This window comes from Rhinatrema bivittatum, chromosome 8, assembly GCF_901001135.1.
Source record: "Rhinatrema bivittatum chromosome 8, aRhiBiv1.1, whole genome shotgun sequence".
Lineage (NCBI taxonomy): Eukaryota > Metazoa > Chordata > Amphibia > Gymnophiona > Rhinatrematidae > Rhinatrema > Rhinatrema bivittatum.
In genome coordinates this window covers 4,883,804-4,903,801 of record NC_042622.1, presented here as the reverse complement: position 1 = coordinate 4,903,801, position 19,998 = coordinate 4,883,804, and the positions used below count along the sequence as shown (strand labels likewise).

Genomic DNA, 19,998 nt, shown 5'->3' with positions numbered 1-19,998 from the left:
AGGTCCTCAGGGGGAGAACGCTTTCTACTTTCCGCAGGAGAGGGTGGTGAAGGCAAATCATTGGTGTCTGTAGAGATATCATCACCCCAGGTGTCATAAGGATCAGGTTGCTGACCTGTAGGACCATGAGGGGGCTGAATACCTGAAGGCCCCGGTTGAGGCTCCGAGAAACTCGAAGGAATTACCGGGGGCATCAAGAATGTCCTCGATGGAATCGGTGTCGGCATCGGTGCCCGTGCCGGCATCGAAGGAATCGGTGTCGGCATCGAAGGAATCGGTGCCGTCATTGCAGATCTTGGTGGAGCTGATGTGCGTATCACCCCCGAGGAATGTATCGGTGGCGAGGGACGACATGGCACCGATGGAACTACCCCCGAAGGGGGAATTCGGTACGGTGTTTCTCCACCTGATGAGAAAGCTGTCTGTGACCCGGGTATTGCCGGTGGAAGGGCAGTCATAAGCGCTTCCATCCGGGCAAGCAGCGGTGCCAGTGCCGCTGGAATCGGGTCGGTGACCGGTTCCACTCTCGGTGCCGGAGGAGTCTGGAACAGTAGCATCGCTTTGTCGATGGCCTCCTGGACCAGCCGGTCCAGTTCTACCCGGAGACCTGGGGTAACAAGACCCGGCTCTACGGAAGAGGGAGGCTGAGCCGGAGGGACCACCGTCGCCGGTGGAATTGCGGCTCCCAAACCCCGAAGGGGTGAGGGTTGCCTCAGTGTCTGCGAGACAGGAGTGGATGGTGCCACTTCTGGTCGAGACTTCTTCGGAGGAGGCTCGGACAGTACTGAGGTCGAAGACTTCGATTCCTCGACGGTCCAAGACTTATGACGTCGATGGCGATGTTTCTCTTTCCGATCCCCTCAATCTTCGGGGGAAGGGACAGGAGTCGATGGCCATGAAGACGTCGATGGCGGACGGTCACCGGGAGGCTGTCGATGATGATGAGACTTCGACGGTACCGGTTCCGATGACGTCGATGCAATCGATGGCATCGGAGTGTGAGCATGGAAAAGGAGTCCCATCTTCTCCATTCTGGCTTTGCGACCTTTCGGTGTCATTAGGGCACATTTGGTGCAAGTCAGGACATCATGCTCACTCCCTAAACACAAAACACAGACTCTATGTGGGTCTGTGATGGACATAGTACGTGTACAGTCCGGGCACCGACGGAACCCTGACGCCATGGCCGTATGCCAAAAATTTAGCCGCGGGACGGTCGACTGCCAACAGGCCTCGAGGGCCGAACTCGACGGTAGCTGACCAAAACGAAGGCAAAAACTTACCGAAGTCCCACGGAGGAAAATTTGAAGAAGGGAGACCCCTGAGGGGCAAATTTTTCTTCAAGAAATTAGTTAAAGAATTCCTGTCAGGAATGTGGTAAGAGCTCCTTAACCGCGTGGCAACTGCTACGCGGAAAAAAGAAGACTGAAAGGAGACCCCTGCTGGCTGCAGGGTTAGTGCCGTGCTGGGCATGCCCAGTAGGGGCCAGTCAAAGTTCCTGAAACTTTGACAGAAGTTTTCCGTGGTTGGGCTCCATCCTCGATGTCACCCATTTGTGAGGACAACCATCCTGCTTGTCCTGTGAGAACCAGTTTGTCTAATGCTGTGGATAGTTGCAGGCTAAGGGTATCTGGGTTGCATAATTTCCTGACTTGGATCTTGGTTTTTTGTATCGGTGGTAGAATGTGATGGCTGATCTTCAAGGTAGTGGATATCAACCTGTGATCTGACCGTGGGACAGGGTCACAGGTAGTGGATGAGGTGGGGGTAATACTCTCGTTTATGAAGATTAAGTCCAATGTGTGTCCTGCTTTGTGTGTCGGCCCTTTTATGATTTGTTTGAAACCCAAAAACTTAAGGGTGGTGAGAAAAGTTTCACAGCTGGAGGAATGAGGGGTTTTATCCACTTAAAGGTTGAAATCTCCGATTAATATAGCGGGGGTGTCTGCGTTGATGTGCTTGGCTATGAGTTCGATTAAAAGGGATGGGTCTTGTTCTAGGCTTCCTGGTGGTGCATACGTAAGGCATAATTGAAGGTGTTTAGATTTGAAAACTGCGAATTCGAGAGAGGTTGAGGAGTTGGTGAAATGTAGTGAAAGTCCTAGTTCTTTTTTTGCTGCTAAAAGCAGTCCGCCGCCTCTTTTTTTACGTCTGGGAATAGAGAAGATGTCGTAGCAGTGAGTTGGGAGTTGATTAATTAGTGCCGTGTCTTCGTGTTTCAGCCATGTTTTGGTGATGGCACAGCAGTCCGGTTTTGTTTTTACTAGGTAATCGTAGAGGAGGTGCGTTTTTTTCGAAATTGTGTATTAAACAGTGTTAAGGAGAGGAGCGTGAGTCCCAGAAGTTGGTTCAGTGGAGATTTCATAATAGGAATAAATCTTTTTTGTAAGGAGTTGGGTGTGGTGTGGACATTAGTGATGTTTCTCCGCTGATTGTAGATGATCGGGATAGCGAAGGTGTGCATGCTGGATAACGTGTAAGGTGAACTTATCCTGCAACGAGTTAGCTTCGGTGCTGATAGCGTGGACCTCCACTGAGAAGATCCGTGGTATTGTTAGTCTGACCTCAATAGAGTCGCTGTAAAATGGACTGTGAGTGGAAAGATAGCTTCAGAGAGTGCGGTGGTGTAGGGAGACCGGCAGAGGGGAGAAGAGGTATCGGTCCTGGCTCCTGGGGCTCTCCAAGGAGCGCGCAGGCCCCTTAGGTCGCGCTCCTTCGGGCGCGTGACGCCCGGCACGTGACACCGGAGGGCGGCGCGAAGAATTTAAAGTTCTCTTTCCCTTACTTCAGCGCCTCTGATAGGACGAGTGCTTTCGAGGGGCGGGTCTGACTCACCGCTAGGTGTTTGCGGCACTCCTTTTTTTTTCTTAATTCCGGCGGTTTAGTTTGCTGTCCCGGTTGCCGCCCCTGCATGGCTCGCGGGTAATCGAGCGGGCCCTAGCTCCAATTGGGCTTCCGAGCCCCTGGCAGTGGAAGGGGTGAGTAGCTGGCGATGTCGGGCTCGAAAGGAAAGCTGGAGGGTGGCACGAAGAATTTAAAGTTCTCTTTCCCTTCCTTCAGCACCTCTGATAGGCCGAGTGCTTTCGAGGGGCGGGTCTGACTCACCGCTAGGTGTTCGCGGCACTCCTTTCTTTTTCTTAATTCCGGTGGTTTAGATTGCTGTCCCAGTTGCCTCCCCCTGCACGGCTTGCGGGTAAGCGAGCGGGCCCTAGCTCCGATTTGTCTTCCGAGCCCCTGGCAGTGGAGGGGGTAAGTAGCTGGCGATGTCGGGCTCGAAAGGAAAGCCGGAGGGCGGCGCGAAGATTTAAAGTTCTCTTTCCCTTCCTTCAGCACCTCTGATAGGCCGAGTGCTTTTGAGGGGCGGGTCTGACTCACCGCTAGGTGTTTGTGGCACTCCTTTCTTTTTCTTAATTCCGGCGGTTTAGATTGCTGTCCCGGTTGCCTCCCCTGCACGGCTCGCGGGCCCTAGCTCCGATTGGGCTTCCGAGCCCCTGGCAGTGGAGGGGGTGAGTAGCTGGCGATGTCGGGCTCGAAAGGAAAGCCGGAGGGAGGCGCGAAGATTTAAAGTTCTCTTTCCCTTCCTTCAGCGCCTCTGATAGGCATGGCTGCACTATTGAAAATGCCTTCAAAGTTAGCCAAATACGTTTTTCTGGCTAATTTAGCTATCCGGACTCTGTCTAAATATAGACCTCAATAAAAACATTTATAAAAGGAAACAAGCTGATGTCAGGTATTTCTGTTGCATGTGATTGAGAAGACTGGCGGTGATCTGTCAGGATCACACTTGCACACACCTTGTTATCATATAAATATAAGTTGTATGGTGTGTTTACATATTTGTAGCTCTGGTTATGATTGTGTTGGACTTGCCTATGCACTTTCTTTTGGATGCTAATAAAGTTATGCCGCATCTTCTGCACAATTGCTGTGCTGTCCTTGTTAAGAGGGAATATGGTCGATGAGGAATCAGATTCAAATTCCAAAATAGCAGGTGATAATGATGGCACTGTCTTCTATGCTAATGCCTTCTTTAGCACTAAAACTGATAACCTTTTCTGTGCCATTGATGGTGCTGTGCTTGCCTTCAACTTTAATGGCGCCATCATCAGCACCAACACTGATGGTGTTAATGAAGTGTTCTTGGCGTCAATGTCACTTTCAGTCCTGATGCAGATGATAGTCCCAACTTTACTGCTGAAGAGAATGATACCTTTCTTGATTCTGACATGCTCTTGTGGTCTGAACAGTAAGATGAGAAAGAAATTGAGGACCATTTTTGCCTGTGCCTGGTTAACACGAGTCTTCTTTTTTTATTAGGCTCTGGTCCCTTTAAGGCAGAAGTGTTAACTCCCTCTGGTGAAGATGCCTCTGAAAACAGTTGTCTATATCCTAGAGCCATCCAATATAATTTGACACTCACTTCACAGGCTAAAGCATTGTGGGAAGACCCTAGACATCTTAAAAAGACGTTTTGTAGCCATTTTATGCTGACAGTTTTTACAGAGATTAAATGGAATTTTTCCCGACATGACTGACTTTATTTTTTGAGATTTCACGTAACAACAATGAAGACAAAAAACACTGAGAACATGCAATATCAAACACTTCAAAAAACTAACAGGTCGGAGGGAAAGCAAAAATTGTCTTGCTGCAGTGTGGGGCCAGTGAATGGGACTGCACATGCTTAGAAAGATTTCCTTCTGAGATCTAAGAGAGCACTTCAGAGCCGGCACCATCGCATGGCATTACCCACTTGTGTGGCTGTTTTTGTCCTGCTTTTTAATGGAGAAAGGAATAGTAGATGAAGGGGCCCTGTGGGCAGAAGAGGACAAGGGACCAGATGGGGATCTCTGGGTGTGAAGGGGCAGCAACATCAGATCAGTTCCTTTGATGGGGCAACAGAGAGAAGGAGAGAAATCTTAAGGTGGTATAGAAGGTGAGTCAATAGCTGCAGAGAAACACTATTGAAGTACACCAGACACAGAGGTTCAAATCTTTATTCTGTGCTATTTAAAATTTATTTGCTACACAATTTATTTAAAAATTCTAAGTACCTTCATATATTTCTTTCATAATTTTGAGTTTTTTCTGTGCATAATTCCCTGGGGTGTAGAGTTTATAATCTTTACCATGGAAAGCTCTGCTTGTTTTTCAATGATTAACATTGTTATGCAGTACCCTTTTCCAGCAAGTCACTTACATGATGGCCCAGTGAATCACAGCAAGATTCTGACCTCTCACCTATAAATTCTTGTTCTTTTCTCAGTTCTTCTGTTTCAGACTCCAGCTCAACCACTTTTCTTCCAGTTTTGAAGTCACAGTGCACCAAGCATCGTGCAAACAACTATAAAACACAAGTCTGGTAATGTCTCTATTTATATGTTCAGAAGTTGAAGACAGACTCATGCTGAAAAGCAAGATTCACTAAATGTAAATGAATTTATATATGGGGACGATTTTCAACAGCTCATGTTGTGTACAAACTATGTGGGCTATTTTAACGTACATACTATATATTGCACCGGGTTATTTCCCTTTGAAAATGAGCAGGTACACATATATGTGTGTTAAAAGCATCTACATACTTTGCATCTTCTTTCTGGGCAGAGGACTGAGCAGAGAAAAAATTGCACACATACCTTTGGAAATCCCATGTAAGCATGCTATTTTGGTCCCAACCTATACATGCGCACAGAATGCCTCCTTTTAATGCCACTAAAAATGTGAGCTATGGCAAGTGCACATATTTTTAGCCACACTTCAGGACAAGTTTCAAAATCATTTACTGTATAACTATAAATAGAGATCTAAGAGCATAAACTAGCTGTCTGACAACTCCCTCCCTCAATATAGGTAAAACTAGAGGAGGCATTCTCTGGGGTGAGTTCTCATTTCATTTTATTTTATTGCATTTCTTATTCACTTGACCCCTGCTCCAGGTAATGATTAAGAGAATTTCAAAATTATAATAAACACAAACCAAATACAATAAAATCATAAAATAAATATAGCATTTACAAAAATTCTATTTCATAAGATAATATAATCAAATTTTCCACTACTATCATTCCATAACACTCTTAAAGGTGAATTTCAAAAGTCTTAAGTGCCCATTAATTAGGGGATGCACGAATATGTTGGGCTTGTGCTCGCTAAGCGGATTTTAAAAGCTGACCTAAATACTGAGGTGCACACATCTTGGAAGTTTTCAAAAAGGGGTGGAGCATGGGCATGGTCTGGGTGGGCCATGGACATTTTAGGGCAAGAAGCTGAGATGTGCATGTAAACACTTACGCGATCTGGCGCATGCACAGAACCTCTGCTGCATAAATGTACTTCTGATATGGATGTCGTTTAAATTATGGAATAAAGATAAATAGGCAAATCTGAGGGGTTTTAAGGATTGGGGATAACTGGGGGGAGGGAAGGCTATTAAACTAAGGGGATTTGGAGGACTTATCTCTTAACTGGGAAAATTGGGACGAACTGGTAAAACTGGAAATGGCGTCAGCATGTGCCCCTTTTAAAATACCCCGATTTATGTGGTAGAAGCGGCATTTGTGTGCACTTGTGCACCCCGACTTAAAATTTGGTGCACATGTGCGCACGCTAGACTATTTTATAATGTGTGCATATACGCGTGCAAGTTTTAAAACAGTCGCATCCCTGGGCGCAGCTAATAAATGTGCACACGTGAGCCCATGTGCCAGTTTGAAAGTTACTGTCTTAGATTCTCTAGGAAGAAAAATATTCTAATAAAGCAGTCTAAAATATTCTTCTAAAAAAAAAAATCATGAATAATCTAATTCAAATAGATGTGTTTTCAAAACCTGCCTACACAAGAAATTGGTTTTCTAATCTCAGCTTCTTTGTCAAGGAATTCCAAAGAACTGGCACAGCATGGGTAAAAATGCCTAAAATTGAGTTTGATTAACCTATGTTTTCTGATAGGTAGTACACACAGGAGGCCCTCAGCTGTCTACCTGGAACATACAGTATCTATTGTATGTAGTTTTTCAGTAAGATCTGTTGAGCCTACCCATATAAAACCTTAAACTCAAGACAAATGATTCTGAACTTAGAGCTATAAGAGACTAAAATCAATGCAATTCAGACCATATTGATGTGAAATGGTCCTTTAATCTACATCTAGAAATCAGCCTTGCAGCTGCATTTTGGACTATAGTTCTTGAAAGGGAGGCCCACAAACAAGGAATTACAGTAGTCTATATGGATTTATGCTAAAGACTGAACCAGCATTAGGAATTTTTTTTTCTTGGATAAAAAAGGTTTCAATGAACCTACAAAGTATAATTTATACCAGGCCTTCTTAGAGGTCTGAGAAACTAAATGAACATCCAGTATCACCCTAGACTTTTTACTTGGGCCTTTAATGGAAGACCATTCCCTACCAGGTTCATCTGAAGCTCTGGCAAATGAACTCCAGCCTTATTGATCACCAATATCTCAGTTTTAGGGACATTCAAAGACAAGCGATTAAGACACATCCAATCTAGAACTTCCCTTAAAAGGAGAAATTACTATTTACCTCATAATTTCCTTTCCTCTAATGAGGCAAGGCCAATCCTCACCAGTGGGTTATGCACCTCTGCCAGCAGATAGAGATGGAGCAAAAGCTGACATCACGGATATATAGTCTCGATCCGACATCAGCCCGCCAGTATTCTCTGGAAAAGCCACACTGTGGACAAACTGATTATACTTGAACATTATTATTAACAATTAACCACTCATGCTTCCAACCCAACGAGAACACTGAGCTCAGCCAAAAGTAGTAACATAGTCATTAAACTAAGGGGCTAGATAAGCCACTTACCAGTTTTCAATGAAAAGCTAATCCCAAAGAGTGTGGGAGACTGCCAGCAGTTCAGTTAATACCGCCCATGCAAATGCAGCGTCCTCCCTAGTCTGGACATCCAAGTGGTAATGTTTGGAAAAGGGGTGCAAAAATGATCACGTCGCCGTTTGGCAAATCTCAGCAGGCGACAGCAAACGAAGTTCCGCCCACGATACCATCTGAGCCCTTGAGAATGTGGTCTAATCTATTTCGCCAAAGCATCCTCAGCAGCCACATGGGTAGCTGTAATGACTTTTTTAACTCAACTGCGTCGGTGCTCCCTACTTACCGCCACCATGGAGCACAAAAAGGCAATCTGACTTCCGGACAGATTCAGTCACTTCCAAGTACTGCAGCAAATGTCGCTTGCCGTCCAAGGAACGCAAAAGACGATACTTTCATCTCTGTCCCTGTCCAAGGTGGGGAGGGAAATGGACTGGTTCAAATGAATCTTTGAAATCACTTTTGGCAAAAATGGGGATACAGTCCAAAGCTGTACCACTCCTGGAGTCACATGCAAAAAAGGCTCATAGCAAGAAAGAGCCTGTAGGCTCGGAGACCCGACGTGCTGAACAGATTGCTATCAGAAAATCTGTATTCAAGTAAGCAGCCATAAGGAAAGAGCATGCAGCTGCTGAAAGGTCAGACCTGCCAAGAATTCCAGGACCAAATTAAAGTCCCACAGAGGCACCAGAAGCCACGAAGGGGGGGAACGAAGATACTTAACTTCCTTCAAGTAACAGGAAACATAGTGATGGAAAGACAAAGGCCCACCATTGACTCGTCCCCTATAACAAGTGTGGAATTTGAGTTGAGTTGCGGTTATCTCAAAAAGTGAATGTACTATTAGATTTTGTTTGGACAAAATGTAGTCAAAATATGAAGCGGGCTACATGCCGACTCCAGAGATGGATTGTGAAATGTTGCATCAGACTTTGCAACTGACACCTAGCATGATATAGTTGATGACACCTAGCTTACAGGCCAATACAGTACAGTCTGTTCCGACGGAGCGCACTGTTAGCCTGCTCTTAGACGCGCGTTTTCCCTTAACCCTTATTCAATAAGGGGAGGAAAACGTGCGTCCAACCTGCGGCACCTAATAGCGCCCTCAACATGCAAATGCATGTTGATGGCCCTATTAGGTATGCGCGCAGGATACAGAAAGTAAAATGTGCAGCCAAGCCGCACATTTTACTTTCATAAATTAGCGCCGACCCAAAGGTCGGTGCTAATTTCTTCCGGCACCGGGAAAGTGCACAGAAAAGCAGTAAAAACTGCTTTTCTGTGCACCCTCCGACTTAATATCATAGCGATATTAAGTCGGAGGTCCCGAAGAGAAAAAAAGTTTAAAAAAAAAAAAAATTTGAATTCGGCCCGCGACTGTCGGTTTCCGGGCCCGTGGCTGTCAGTGGGCTCGAGAACCGACGCCGGCAAAATTGAGCGTCGGCTGTCAAACCCGCTGACAGCCGCCGCTCCAGGCTATAAGGAGGCCCTATGGACGCGCTAGTGTCCCTAGCACCTCCTTTTCCCCGTTTCTACCGCACCACCTTATTTGCATACTGAATCGCGTGCACCGGCGAGGGGCCGGTGCGCACGCCGGGAGAGCGGGCGTTCGTCCGCTCTCCCGCGGACGTTACTGAATTGACCTGTTAGTATGAAAAATGAGTGTTGTTTCTGTATTTGGACCCGGTTACAATAGGATAGTAAATGACTGGCAGCTGACCATAAACTAGGTTTGTGTTTGGACCAGTTATGTGACAATAAGAATAATGATGTGATGTAAGAATGCTTATCATCAGGGAATGAAGCACTGATTGGTTATATGCCCTATTAATAAAGATATTAGGGGACTAAGGGGCAGATTGGATGAATAGATCAACTGTGCCATAGCCATGTAGAATATTTTTCTCTAATAAAGACAATGAAAGATGAAGTGTTGCATATCCTTTTTTTCTCCTCTGTGAAATGGAAACTAAAAGTTTCTCGTTGAAGATATTTAAGAAGCCAGGCCCTCCAACAGTTGCGATTAGGTTGGGAGGTTGTTTTTTGTTTGAATCGTTAATTCAACAAATTGGTGCCTGAAACCGGGTCTTTACTCCGCTTTTTAGAGCTCTTAATCTGATTTCATCTCCATGTAAGTATTTTTTTTTACAAAGAAAATTTTATTTAATTGATTTTTTTTCTCCCTGTAACTAAATCCTTTTTCCTTATTTCCTTCTCTACATTTTTGTTTGACAGTTTAGATACCAGGCTAATAAACTGTCAAAAGGGGTGAAAGGATGGTGATTTATTTATTTATTTTATTTAAATTCTTTTAACATACCGAGCAAATGCCAGGCCAGTTTGTGTTGTGTCAGTGGGGGCAGGAGTAAGGAAACATTGGCCCTTCATTGTTGGTTGCTATGGTGCTAGGGGAGCACCAGAAAAAAGCCAGCTTTTGTTTTATGTTCCTCTTGAAGGAGAGAGGAAAATGATTAGATTGGAGCTAGAAATAGATTTATGAAAGGGGTATGAAGTTCTCCTGATGTGCAACCAATTACACACTGATTTTATCACTAGATGGTGCGATGAATATAAATGAAGAGAGTATGAAGTCTTTCTGCAATTTGATTGTAAACATGGGCGCTTGAGCCCATCGGGGTAAGGCCTTCATCCTCTCGCCCCGACCACCGAGGGCCCCCGTGCCGACCACGCGGGAATTTTAAACTTACCTGCGGCTTCCTCATCGGCATCCTGATCTGACCCGACCAGACCTCCAAACGCAACTTTTCTCCGCGCCAAAAACCTCCGCGATCGGAAGTCCCGCCCACCGAAGCAAGCCTCCAATAGCAGCCAGCCCAGAGGGGCTTTAAATCTGAGTCAGACCGGCGCCGCGCGCCTTGCGTCGCGCGCCTAAGGAGCACGACAAAGGGGCCTGCCCCTTTGTGTGCCCCTTCGTGTAGCCCCGGAGGGCTACACTTCCAGCTCCGGCTCCAACTAGCCTCTACTCACAAAGACTGCCTTCTCCCCCCAGCCCATCAACAGCACAAACGCAGCACCACTACAACACAAGCGCTACACACTAAAATGTTCCCCACCTTCCCAATACCTATTTTACAACACAGCCTGTCAGCAATAGGAAAACCTAACAGATCATTCATACTACAACACAAACGACAGGCGCTACACCGAAACCTTAAATCATTCACCCCAATTTTGATAACACCTATCACCCAACTCTTAGGCCTCACTGTATTCTCACTTTCACTATTCAATGCACAATCTCTGTCCAAGAAATCTCTAATCCTCAACGACTATCTCCTTGATACCAAACCAGATATATGTGCTATAACAGAAACATGGCTCAAACCCACGGACACAGCAATTATAAACCAACTTCCCACATCAAACTACGACATCTTCTCCATCCCCCGACTGAAAAAAAGAGGAGGAGGACTCCTATTTGCATCAAAAAAAGACCTCGGGTTCATCCAGCACCCATACAACTCAGACTCTAAACTAGAAATGGGTCTCTTCACCTCGGAACAACTACAAATCCTACTCGTCTACGCCCCTCCGGGCCTCCTTGAGACAGACCCCTCCCCCTTAGTAGAGGAAATCACAACCCTCATCAAACTGGACGCTCCAGCAATTATCCTAGGAGATTTTAATCTGCATGTGGACAACCCTACCCCATCATCCAGCTGTGAATCCTTTCTCTCAGCCCTCTCAGCCCTGGGTTTCAAACAATTAGTTACCAAACCCACACACAAAGCAGGCCACACGCTGGATCTTATCTTTATTAACCCAGGCATCAAACATTCTTCACGCCTCAAAAGCAAGAAGGTCCCTTGGTCTGATCACTCACTTATCTCAACCGCATTCTCATTGAAAAAACCCTCCACCTCCAAAGGGCCCTCACCATCTTTCCCATACAGAAGATCCTGCTCTACAGAAGACCTCAGCTCCCACCTAGCCTCTCAACTTCCATCCATTGATCTCTCAAACCCGAACACAGCTCTCCGCTCTTGGAAAGCCATCACAGATTCCATAGCCGACAAGCTATGTCCGCTAGCAACCAAAAAATCACTCCCAAACGCCTCCAAAAGACAACCATGGTTCACGGAAGAACTAAGAAAGCTAAAACAAAATCTAAGACAGAAAGAGAGCGACTGGCGCAAATCCCCAAGCACCAATACACGATCCATCTACAAAGCCACCCTCCATCAATACAAGTCAACTACCTCTAAATCCAAAAGGGACTACTATGCAACCAAGATTCACCACTTAATCTTCGACGCAAAAGCCCTCTTCGCCTATGTCTCCAATCTCACCCAAATCATCCCACAGGAGATTCCCAACGACCTAGCACAATCCAAAGCTGAAGAACTTGCTCTTCATTTTCACAACAAAGTCAACAGCCTTCTAACTCATCTGCCTTCTAATCCCACCGACCCTGCTCTTTACCAGTCTCTTCAACAGTCATCCCTCAACAACAATGGTCTGGAAACACTTGAACCCATCTCTATCTTAGAGATACAAACTCTTATAAGAAGAATGAAACCTTCCTCCCATCCTTTGGATACTATCCCCACCAAACTGCTCCTGGCCATCCCTGACTCCATCGCTAAAACATTGTCGGACATCATAAACTGCTCACTCTCCCAAGGACTATATCCTGACGACCTCAAATTGGCCTCCATCAAACCTCTACTCAAGAAACCCAACTTGGATCCTAAAGACCCCAACAACTTCCGTCCTATCGCCAATCTCCCATTCATAGCCAAGATTCTAGAAAAAGTTGTCAATACTCAACTCTCCGAATACATAGAAGAAAACAAAATCCTATTCCAATCACAATACGGATTTCGCAAATCACTGAACACAGAATCCCTCCTCATCTCCATGTCTGACTTCATATTAATGGGCCTTGACAAAGGCCAATCCTTCCTCTTAATTCTACTGGACCTATCAGCCGCCTTTGATACGGTCAATCATTCCATTCTCACTTCCATTCTGGCTTCTATAGGTATCTCAGGCACCGCTCTCTCATGGTTTAAATCTTTTCTCTCCAACAGAGGCTTCAAGGTTAAGATACAGAACAAAGAATCTTCACGAATGGACGCATCCATAGGAGTCCCTCAGGGCTCCTCACTGTCACCTACACTCTTTAACATTTATCTTTTACCTATCTGCCAACTCCTCTCCAACCTTAACCTCAAACATTTCCTCTACGCAGACGACATCCAGATCGTGATACCCATTAAAGAATCCTACACAAAAACATTGGTTCACTGGGAAAACTGCCTCTTCGAAATTAAACATCTCCTGGCTAACCTAAACCTAGTTTTAAACTCCTCTAAAACAGAACTGCTTGTCATCTCCCCAGATAACAATGCCATCTCTAATCCTCCAACTATCCCAACTACTACACAGGTGAGAGATCTAGGAGTATTAATTGATAACCGGATGAACCTTAAAGCTTCCATCAACAGAACCACCAAGGACTGTTTCCACAAACTCCAAGATCTGAAAAGAATTAGACCACTCTTCCACACTCAGGACTTCAGAACCATTCTACAAGCCATCATTTTTTCTAAGATCGATTACTGTAACTCTATCCTTCTGGGCCTACCTTCCTCCTATACTAGACCCCTCCAGATGTTACAAAACGCTGCGGCAAGATTACTGACAAACTCCAGGAGGAGGGACCATATATCTCCAATCCTAAAAGATCTCCACTGGTTGCCTGTTCACTTTAGAATCCTCTACAAATCTCTTTCCATAATATACAAAACCATCCATCAACTCACCCCACTCGACTTACAAGTCCCATTCCAAATTTATAACTCCTCCAGACCAACAAGAGACACACTCAGAGGATCTCTTCAAGTGCCCCCAGCCAAAACTACCAAACACATTACCTTGAGAGATCGGGCCTTTTCAACAGCCGGCCCCCTTCTATGGAACTCCATCCCACCGGACCTTAGACAGGAGCCCAGCCTCCCAACCTTCAGGAAGAGACTCAAGACCTGGCTGTTTAAAAAAGCTTTCCCGGACACCGATTAATTCTATTTAGCCAGATTCTACCACTTCCACATGTAAAAATGTTATTACTAATGTAAATACCTATACCTAATGTTATTCTCTCCCTTTTCTTCTCTCCTCCCAGTTCTATTACCTTGTTATTTGTAACTGCTTCCTTCTACACAAATAGGTTATTGAATTGTTCACTGTACACCCCTGTTATATGTAAACCGGCATGATGTGTTTGCAACATGAATGCCGGTATATAAAAATTTTAAATAAATAATAAATAAATGTGTACGCTGATGGTACAGATGCTTTTAGTAAAAAGCAATTTGCTGTAAAATCTCGAGTGGTGATTTTAAAGATGGACAGTAGAGGGCAGTGGAGGAGAAGAAATGAGAAAAAGGAGATTTTTTTTTTTTGCTAAGACATGATTTTTTTGATAAGTATGGGATATGAAAGAGTGTATGTGTTATGAAGCAGATGTGTGTGATGATTTAATTTTTAAACAGGGGAAGTATGTTTTCACAGAGCTCGCCACTTAGCACAGAGGTATATTGTTTGTCTAATTACCAGCAACTAGATAAAATGTATGTAAACCATTGGCAAAATTTGACTAACAGAAAAGCAAATGTTGTTTACCTGTAGCAGGTGTTCTCACAGGACAGCAGGATGTTAGTCCTCACATATGGGTGACATCACAGGATGGAGCCCAATCACGGAACACTTTTGTCAAAGTTAATAGAACTTTGACTGGCCCCTACTGGGCATGCCCAGAGCATGGCACTAACCCTGCAGCCAGCAGGGGTCACTCTTCAGTCTTATGTAAAAGCTACAGGTAGTGCCGAAAATAAAATAATAAAATGAACCCAACACCGTGGGGTGGCGGGCGGGTTTCGTGAGGACTAACATCCTGCTGTCCTGTGAGAACACCTGTTACAGGTAAGCAACATTTGCTTTCTCACAGGACAAGCAGGGTGGTAGTCCTCACATATGGGTGAGTACCGAGCTGAGGATGTCCGAACATGCACCAAATGTAGCCAAAGGCGTGCAACAGGCACAACAACGGGGGCAGAATTTGGTAGAGGGCATCCTGAACCCCACCGGGCAGGTGGAAGGGTGTTGGTACATCACGTCATAAATAGGTTACGCAAGACAGCCTGGCCGAAAATGGAATCTTGTCTTCCGGCTTTGTCTAAGCAATAGTGAGCTGTAAAAGTATGGAGAGAACTCCAAGTGGCAGTCCTGCAAATGTCAGGAAGCGGTACCAAGCGTAGGTGTGCTACTGAAGTTGCCATGGCCCTCACAGAGTGTGCTTTAACACGGTCGTGGAGTGGAATGCCCGCTTGCTGATAGCAAAAGGATATGCAATCCGCTAGCCAGGAGAAGAGAATCTGCTTACCCACAGGCTGCGCCAATTTGTTAGGATGGGAAGACACAAATAATTGAGTGCTCTTCCTGTGGACAGCTGTATGGTCTAGGTAAAACGCTAGAGCCCGTTTGCAGTCAAGGGTATGCAGAGCGTGTTTTCCTGGATTGGAATGGGGCCTGGGAAAGAAGGTAGGTAGTATAATGGATTGATTGAGATGAAACTCTGATACTACCTTAGGTAAGAATTTAGGGTGAGTGCGAAGTACCGCCCGGTCTTGCAGAAGGTAACTAGGGCCTGTAACTCACTAACTCTGCGAGCCGGAGTGATTGCCAAAAGGAAAATCACTTTCCATGTGAGAAAGCGAAGTTCACAGGAATGGAGAAGCTCAAATGGTGGTTTCATGAGCCGATCCAAAACCAGGTTGAGGTCCCAAGAAGGGGATGGAGGATGCAGTGGAGGCTTGAGGTGAAGCAAGCCCTTCAAGAAGCATGTTACAAGGGGTTGCACTGAGATAGGGACATCCCCGATACCTTTATGGAAGGTGGCTACCGCACTGACATGCATTCTAATGGAGGAAGTTTTAAGACCTGACTCTGACAAGTGCCAGAGGTAGTCTAGAAGCTTTGGGATGGGGCAGGTAAAAGGATCAAGGGCCTGAGAAGAGCACCATGATGTGAACCCGTTCCATTTGTAGGAATACGATTTTCTCGTGGAAGGCTTCCGTGAAGCAATCAAGACACGGGAGACTGGATCAGAAAGGTTAAGCGGCTGAAGGATTAACCTTTCAACATCCATGCTGTCAGGGACAGGGCATGAAGATTGGGGTGGCGAAGGCACCCGTCGTTTTGAGTTATTAGAAGCGGGTCTGTTCCCAGAGGAATATGCCTGCGAATGGAAAGATCCTGAAGGATTGGAAACCACACTTGGCAGGGCCAGTGGGGTGCTATCAGGATCATGCATCCTTTGTCCTGACGTAACTTCATGAGAGTCTTCGAGAGAAGAGGAAGTGGAGGGAATGCAATAGGACACCGGTTGCCCATGAGAGGGAGAACGATTCTCTTGGCTGTGAGTGTTGGCTGCGAGTGAGAGAGCAAAAGTTCTCTACCTTGAGGTTTTGAGGTGACACAAAGAGTTCTATGTGCGGATGACCCCAACATTGGAATACTGAGTCCGCTACTGAGGGGTTGAGGGACCACTCGTGCGATTGGAAAGCGCGACTTAGGTTGTCCGCAAACACATTGTCCACTCCCGGCAAATAGGAGGCCCTGAGGTACATCGAGTGGGAGAGGGCCTCTGCCCATATCTGCGCAGCTTCCTGACACAGTAGGAAGGAGCCCGTCCCTCCCTGTTTGTTGATGTACCACATGGCCACCTGGTTGTCCGTCTGGATCAGGATGACCTGGTTGGAAAGGTGATCCTGAAATATCCTGAGAGCGTATCTGATTGCTCGAAGCTCCAGGAAATTGATTTCGTGTTTGGCTTCCTCTGGAGACCAAGAATCTTGTGTCTGGAGATCAGCCACATGGGCTCCCCACCCTAAGTTGGAAGTATCGATGGTTAGAGTTATTTGAGGGTTTGGCGCCGGAAAGGGTAAGCCCTGTAGAAGATTGATGTGATTCGTCCACCAGGCGAGAGACAGACGGAGTGAGTCGGTGAAGTGAACAGTGGTCAACAGAGGCTGAAGGGACTGTGTCCATTGCGACCTATGGCCAGGCGGGCCATTGGTGTGACCTGAACTGAGGACGCCATGTGTCCTAGAAGGATGAGAAACCGATGAGCAGTCGTCGAGTGTTGAGACTGCAGCTGCTGTGCCAGAGACACGAGAGTGAGGGCTCGTTGTCGAGGCAGGAAAGCTTTTGCCTGTAAGGTGTTCAAGTCTGCCCATTGAACGATAAGGTTTGAGATGGGACTAAGGAGGATGAGAAATCCGAGTGAAATTAGGGTGTGTAAGGTGAGATTTAGGGATGACAAAGCGGATTGCTGAGTAGGAGCCCTGATTAACCAGTCGTCCAGATGGGGTAGACGTGGACACCTTGAGTCCTGAGGAAGGCGGCAACTACGATGAGGCATTTTGTAAAGACTCGTGGTGCAGATGCTAGGCCGAATGGAAGCACTCGGTACTGATAGTGCTTGGGGCCTACAAGAAACCTCAGGAATTTGCGATGAGATGGAGTTATCACAATATGAGTGTATGCGCCCTGAAGGTCGAGAGAGCAGAGCCAGTCTCCTCTTTGAAGAAGGGGAAGCAGGGAGCCCAAGGTTACCATCTTGAACTTTTCTCTCTGGAGGTACTTGTTGAGGGCTCATAGATCCAAAACTGGACGAACGCCTCCCGATCTTTTGGGGATTAGAAAGTACCGGGAATAGAATCTGAGGCCTTGCTGAGGCGATGGTACTGGTTCTATTGCTCTGGGCTGGAGTAGGAGGGAGGCCTCCTGTTCCAGGAGCAATGAATGGTCGGATGTTCTCCACGTCATTAGAGGTGCGGAATCCGGCGGGATGGAGAGAAAGTTGAGATGATAGCCTTGAGCAATTATTGCTAGGACCCAGTGGTCCGAGGTGATTGACTGCCAAATGTTGATGAAATGGCACAAGCAGCCTCCCACTGGGACATTTGGTAATGGAACCTGGCTGCTGCTCTCTATGCGAGAGTCAAAAACCAGAAGCAGGGCCCGGTTGGAGGGCTGTCTGTGGCTTTTGCTTTCAAGTTTGACGAGACTGTGATTTGAGGAATGGTCTCGCAGAGCGGCATCTAGCTGCTGGTGGGTAGACTTCTTTGGTCTATAAAAAGACTTTTTAGAGTCCTTCCGGAAAGGCTGTTTAGAAGGATAATCCGAAGGAAACAGAGAGAGCTGTCTGAGAGTCTCATGATGGTCCTTTAGTTCAGCCACTGTCTTTTGAATCTGCTCGCCAAAGAGATTGTCTCCTATGCAGGGGAGGTCGGACAACTGCTCTTGCACTTCTGGACGAAGGTCTGAAGACTTAAGCCAAGCCCATCGTCTTGCTGAAATAGCGGCTGCACACACTCTGGTTGCAGTGTCAAAGATATTGTAACATGATCTAATCTCATGTTTGCCTGCCTCCAAACCCTTATTAAGTAGGGTGTGGAACTTTTCTGGAAGTGATTGAGGCATGGAGGTTGTCAAGTCTTGTAGTTGCTTAAAAATGACTCTATTATATTGGGTCATATATAGTTGGTAAGCAGCAATTCGGAGGATCAGCATTGATCCTTGAAAGACTCGGCGACCTATGGTATCCAAAAACTTCTGTTCCTTGCCAGGGGGAAAGGAAGTATGAGTTTTGGACCTTTTTGCTTTCTTTTGCACAGATTCAACCACCACAGATTGGTGATCCAATTGAGGCTTTTGAAAACCTGGAGCTGACTGCACCAAGTAGGTAGAGTCAGTTTTCCTGTGGACTGGTGCAATGGAGCCAGGGTGCTCCCATTTTTTTTTGAGAAGGTCAAGAAGAACTTGATGGATGGGGATGGAGGTGATTTCCTTGGGCACGTCCAGGAATTGAAGCAACTCCATCATCTGATGTCTATTGTCCTGTTCCATCAGTAACTGGAAGGGGACCAATTCAGACATGTCCTTCACAAAGTTTATGAAAGAAAGGTCCTCTGGAGGAGAACGCTTTCTACTTTCAGTGGGTGAAGGTGGTGAGGGTAAGTCATCGGTGTCTGGTGAAGAATCATCGGTCCAGGTATCATAAGGATCAGCACCTGTCTCTCTAGGAACTGTAGAGGGACGGGGTAGTTGAATACCTGAAGGTCCCAGTTTAGGCTCCGAAGGCATTGGAGGAATAACCGGAGGCACCAATGAAAGTAATGAAGGCCCTGGCACAGGCATCGATGGCATCGGTGGATGGCTTGATGGTGCCGATGGGGGTATCGGTATCGATCTCGATGGCTGAGGCAGAACTTCCGAAGGAGGGATGTGGAACGGTGTTTCTCCTCCCGATGATAAAGTCAACGGGGAGGGCACCGGAGCTATCGGTGACCCGGGATCCACTGGTGGAAAAGTGGCAATAAGCGCTTCCATCCTCGATAGCAGCGGTGCCAATGCTGTTGGAATCGGGTTGGTGCTCGGTTCCACTATCGGTACCGATATCGGTGCCGGGGAAACCAGGAGTAGATGCATCGCCTTGTCGATGGCCTCCTGAACCATCCGGTCCAGTTCTTCTTGGAGACCTGGAGCAAGCAGCCCCGGCTCTGGAATTGAAGAAGGAGGCAGAGGCATAGCCAGAGGGACCACCGTTAAAGGTGGAGTCGCGGATCCCGACGCCCTGTTGGGTGAGGATTGCCTCGGTGACCCGGTCGCCGAAAAGGTCGGTGCCTTTTCTGGACGGGGTTTCTTCGGCGGCAACTCGGACGATGGCGAGGTCGATGGTTTCGATGCCTCGATGGTCTGAGACTTTTGATGCCGATGGCGATGTTTCTCCTTACGATCTCCTTGGTCCTGAGGAGGAGAAGAGGGTGTCAAAGGCCGGGAAGTGATCGACGCCGGGCGGTCACCGGTTGGTGGATGATGCTGGTGCGACGTTGACGGTGCCGGTGATGACGTCGATGCAATGGACGGAGTTGGGGTTTGAGCACGGAAGAGAAGTCCCATCTTCTCCATTCTGGCCTTGCGACCTTTTGGTGTCATTAGGGCACATTTGGTGCAGGTCAAGACATCGTGCTCTCGCCCAAGACACATTACACAGACTTTATGCAGGTCTGTAATGGACATGGTATGAGTACAGTCCGGACACC

At 46.6% G+C, this 19,998-nt stretch overlaps 1 protein-coding gene across 4 annotated transcripts in view; it reads right to left on the bottom strand.

The window, feature by feature from the left end:
- RAD21L1 (RAD21 cohesin complex component like 1) overlaps positions 1 to 19,998 on the bottom strand; it is a 775,557-nt gene that overhangs the window by 183,391 nt on the left and 572,168 nt on the right. For 3 of the 4 annotated variants that reach the window (XM_029611932.1, XM_029611931.1, XM_029611934.1), the window contains exon 10: positions 5,242 to 5,344. The exons of the other annotated variant lie outside the window; for it this stretch is intronic. In XM_029611932.1, the coding sequence (XP_029467792.1) occupies positions 5,242 to 5,344 (103 nt within the window). The remainder of the gene's footprint in view (positions 1 to 5,241; positions 5,345 to 19,998) is intronic. 4 annotated transcript variants of the gene reach the window in all.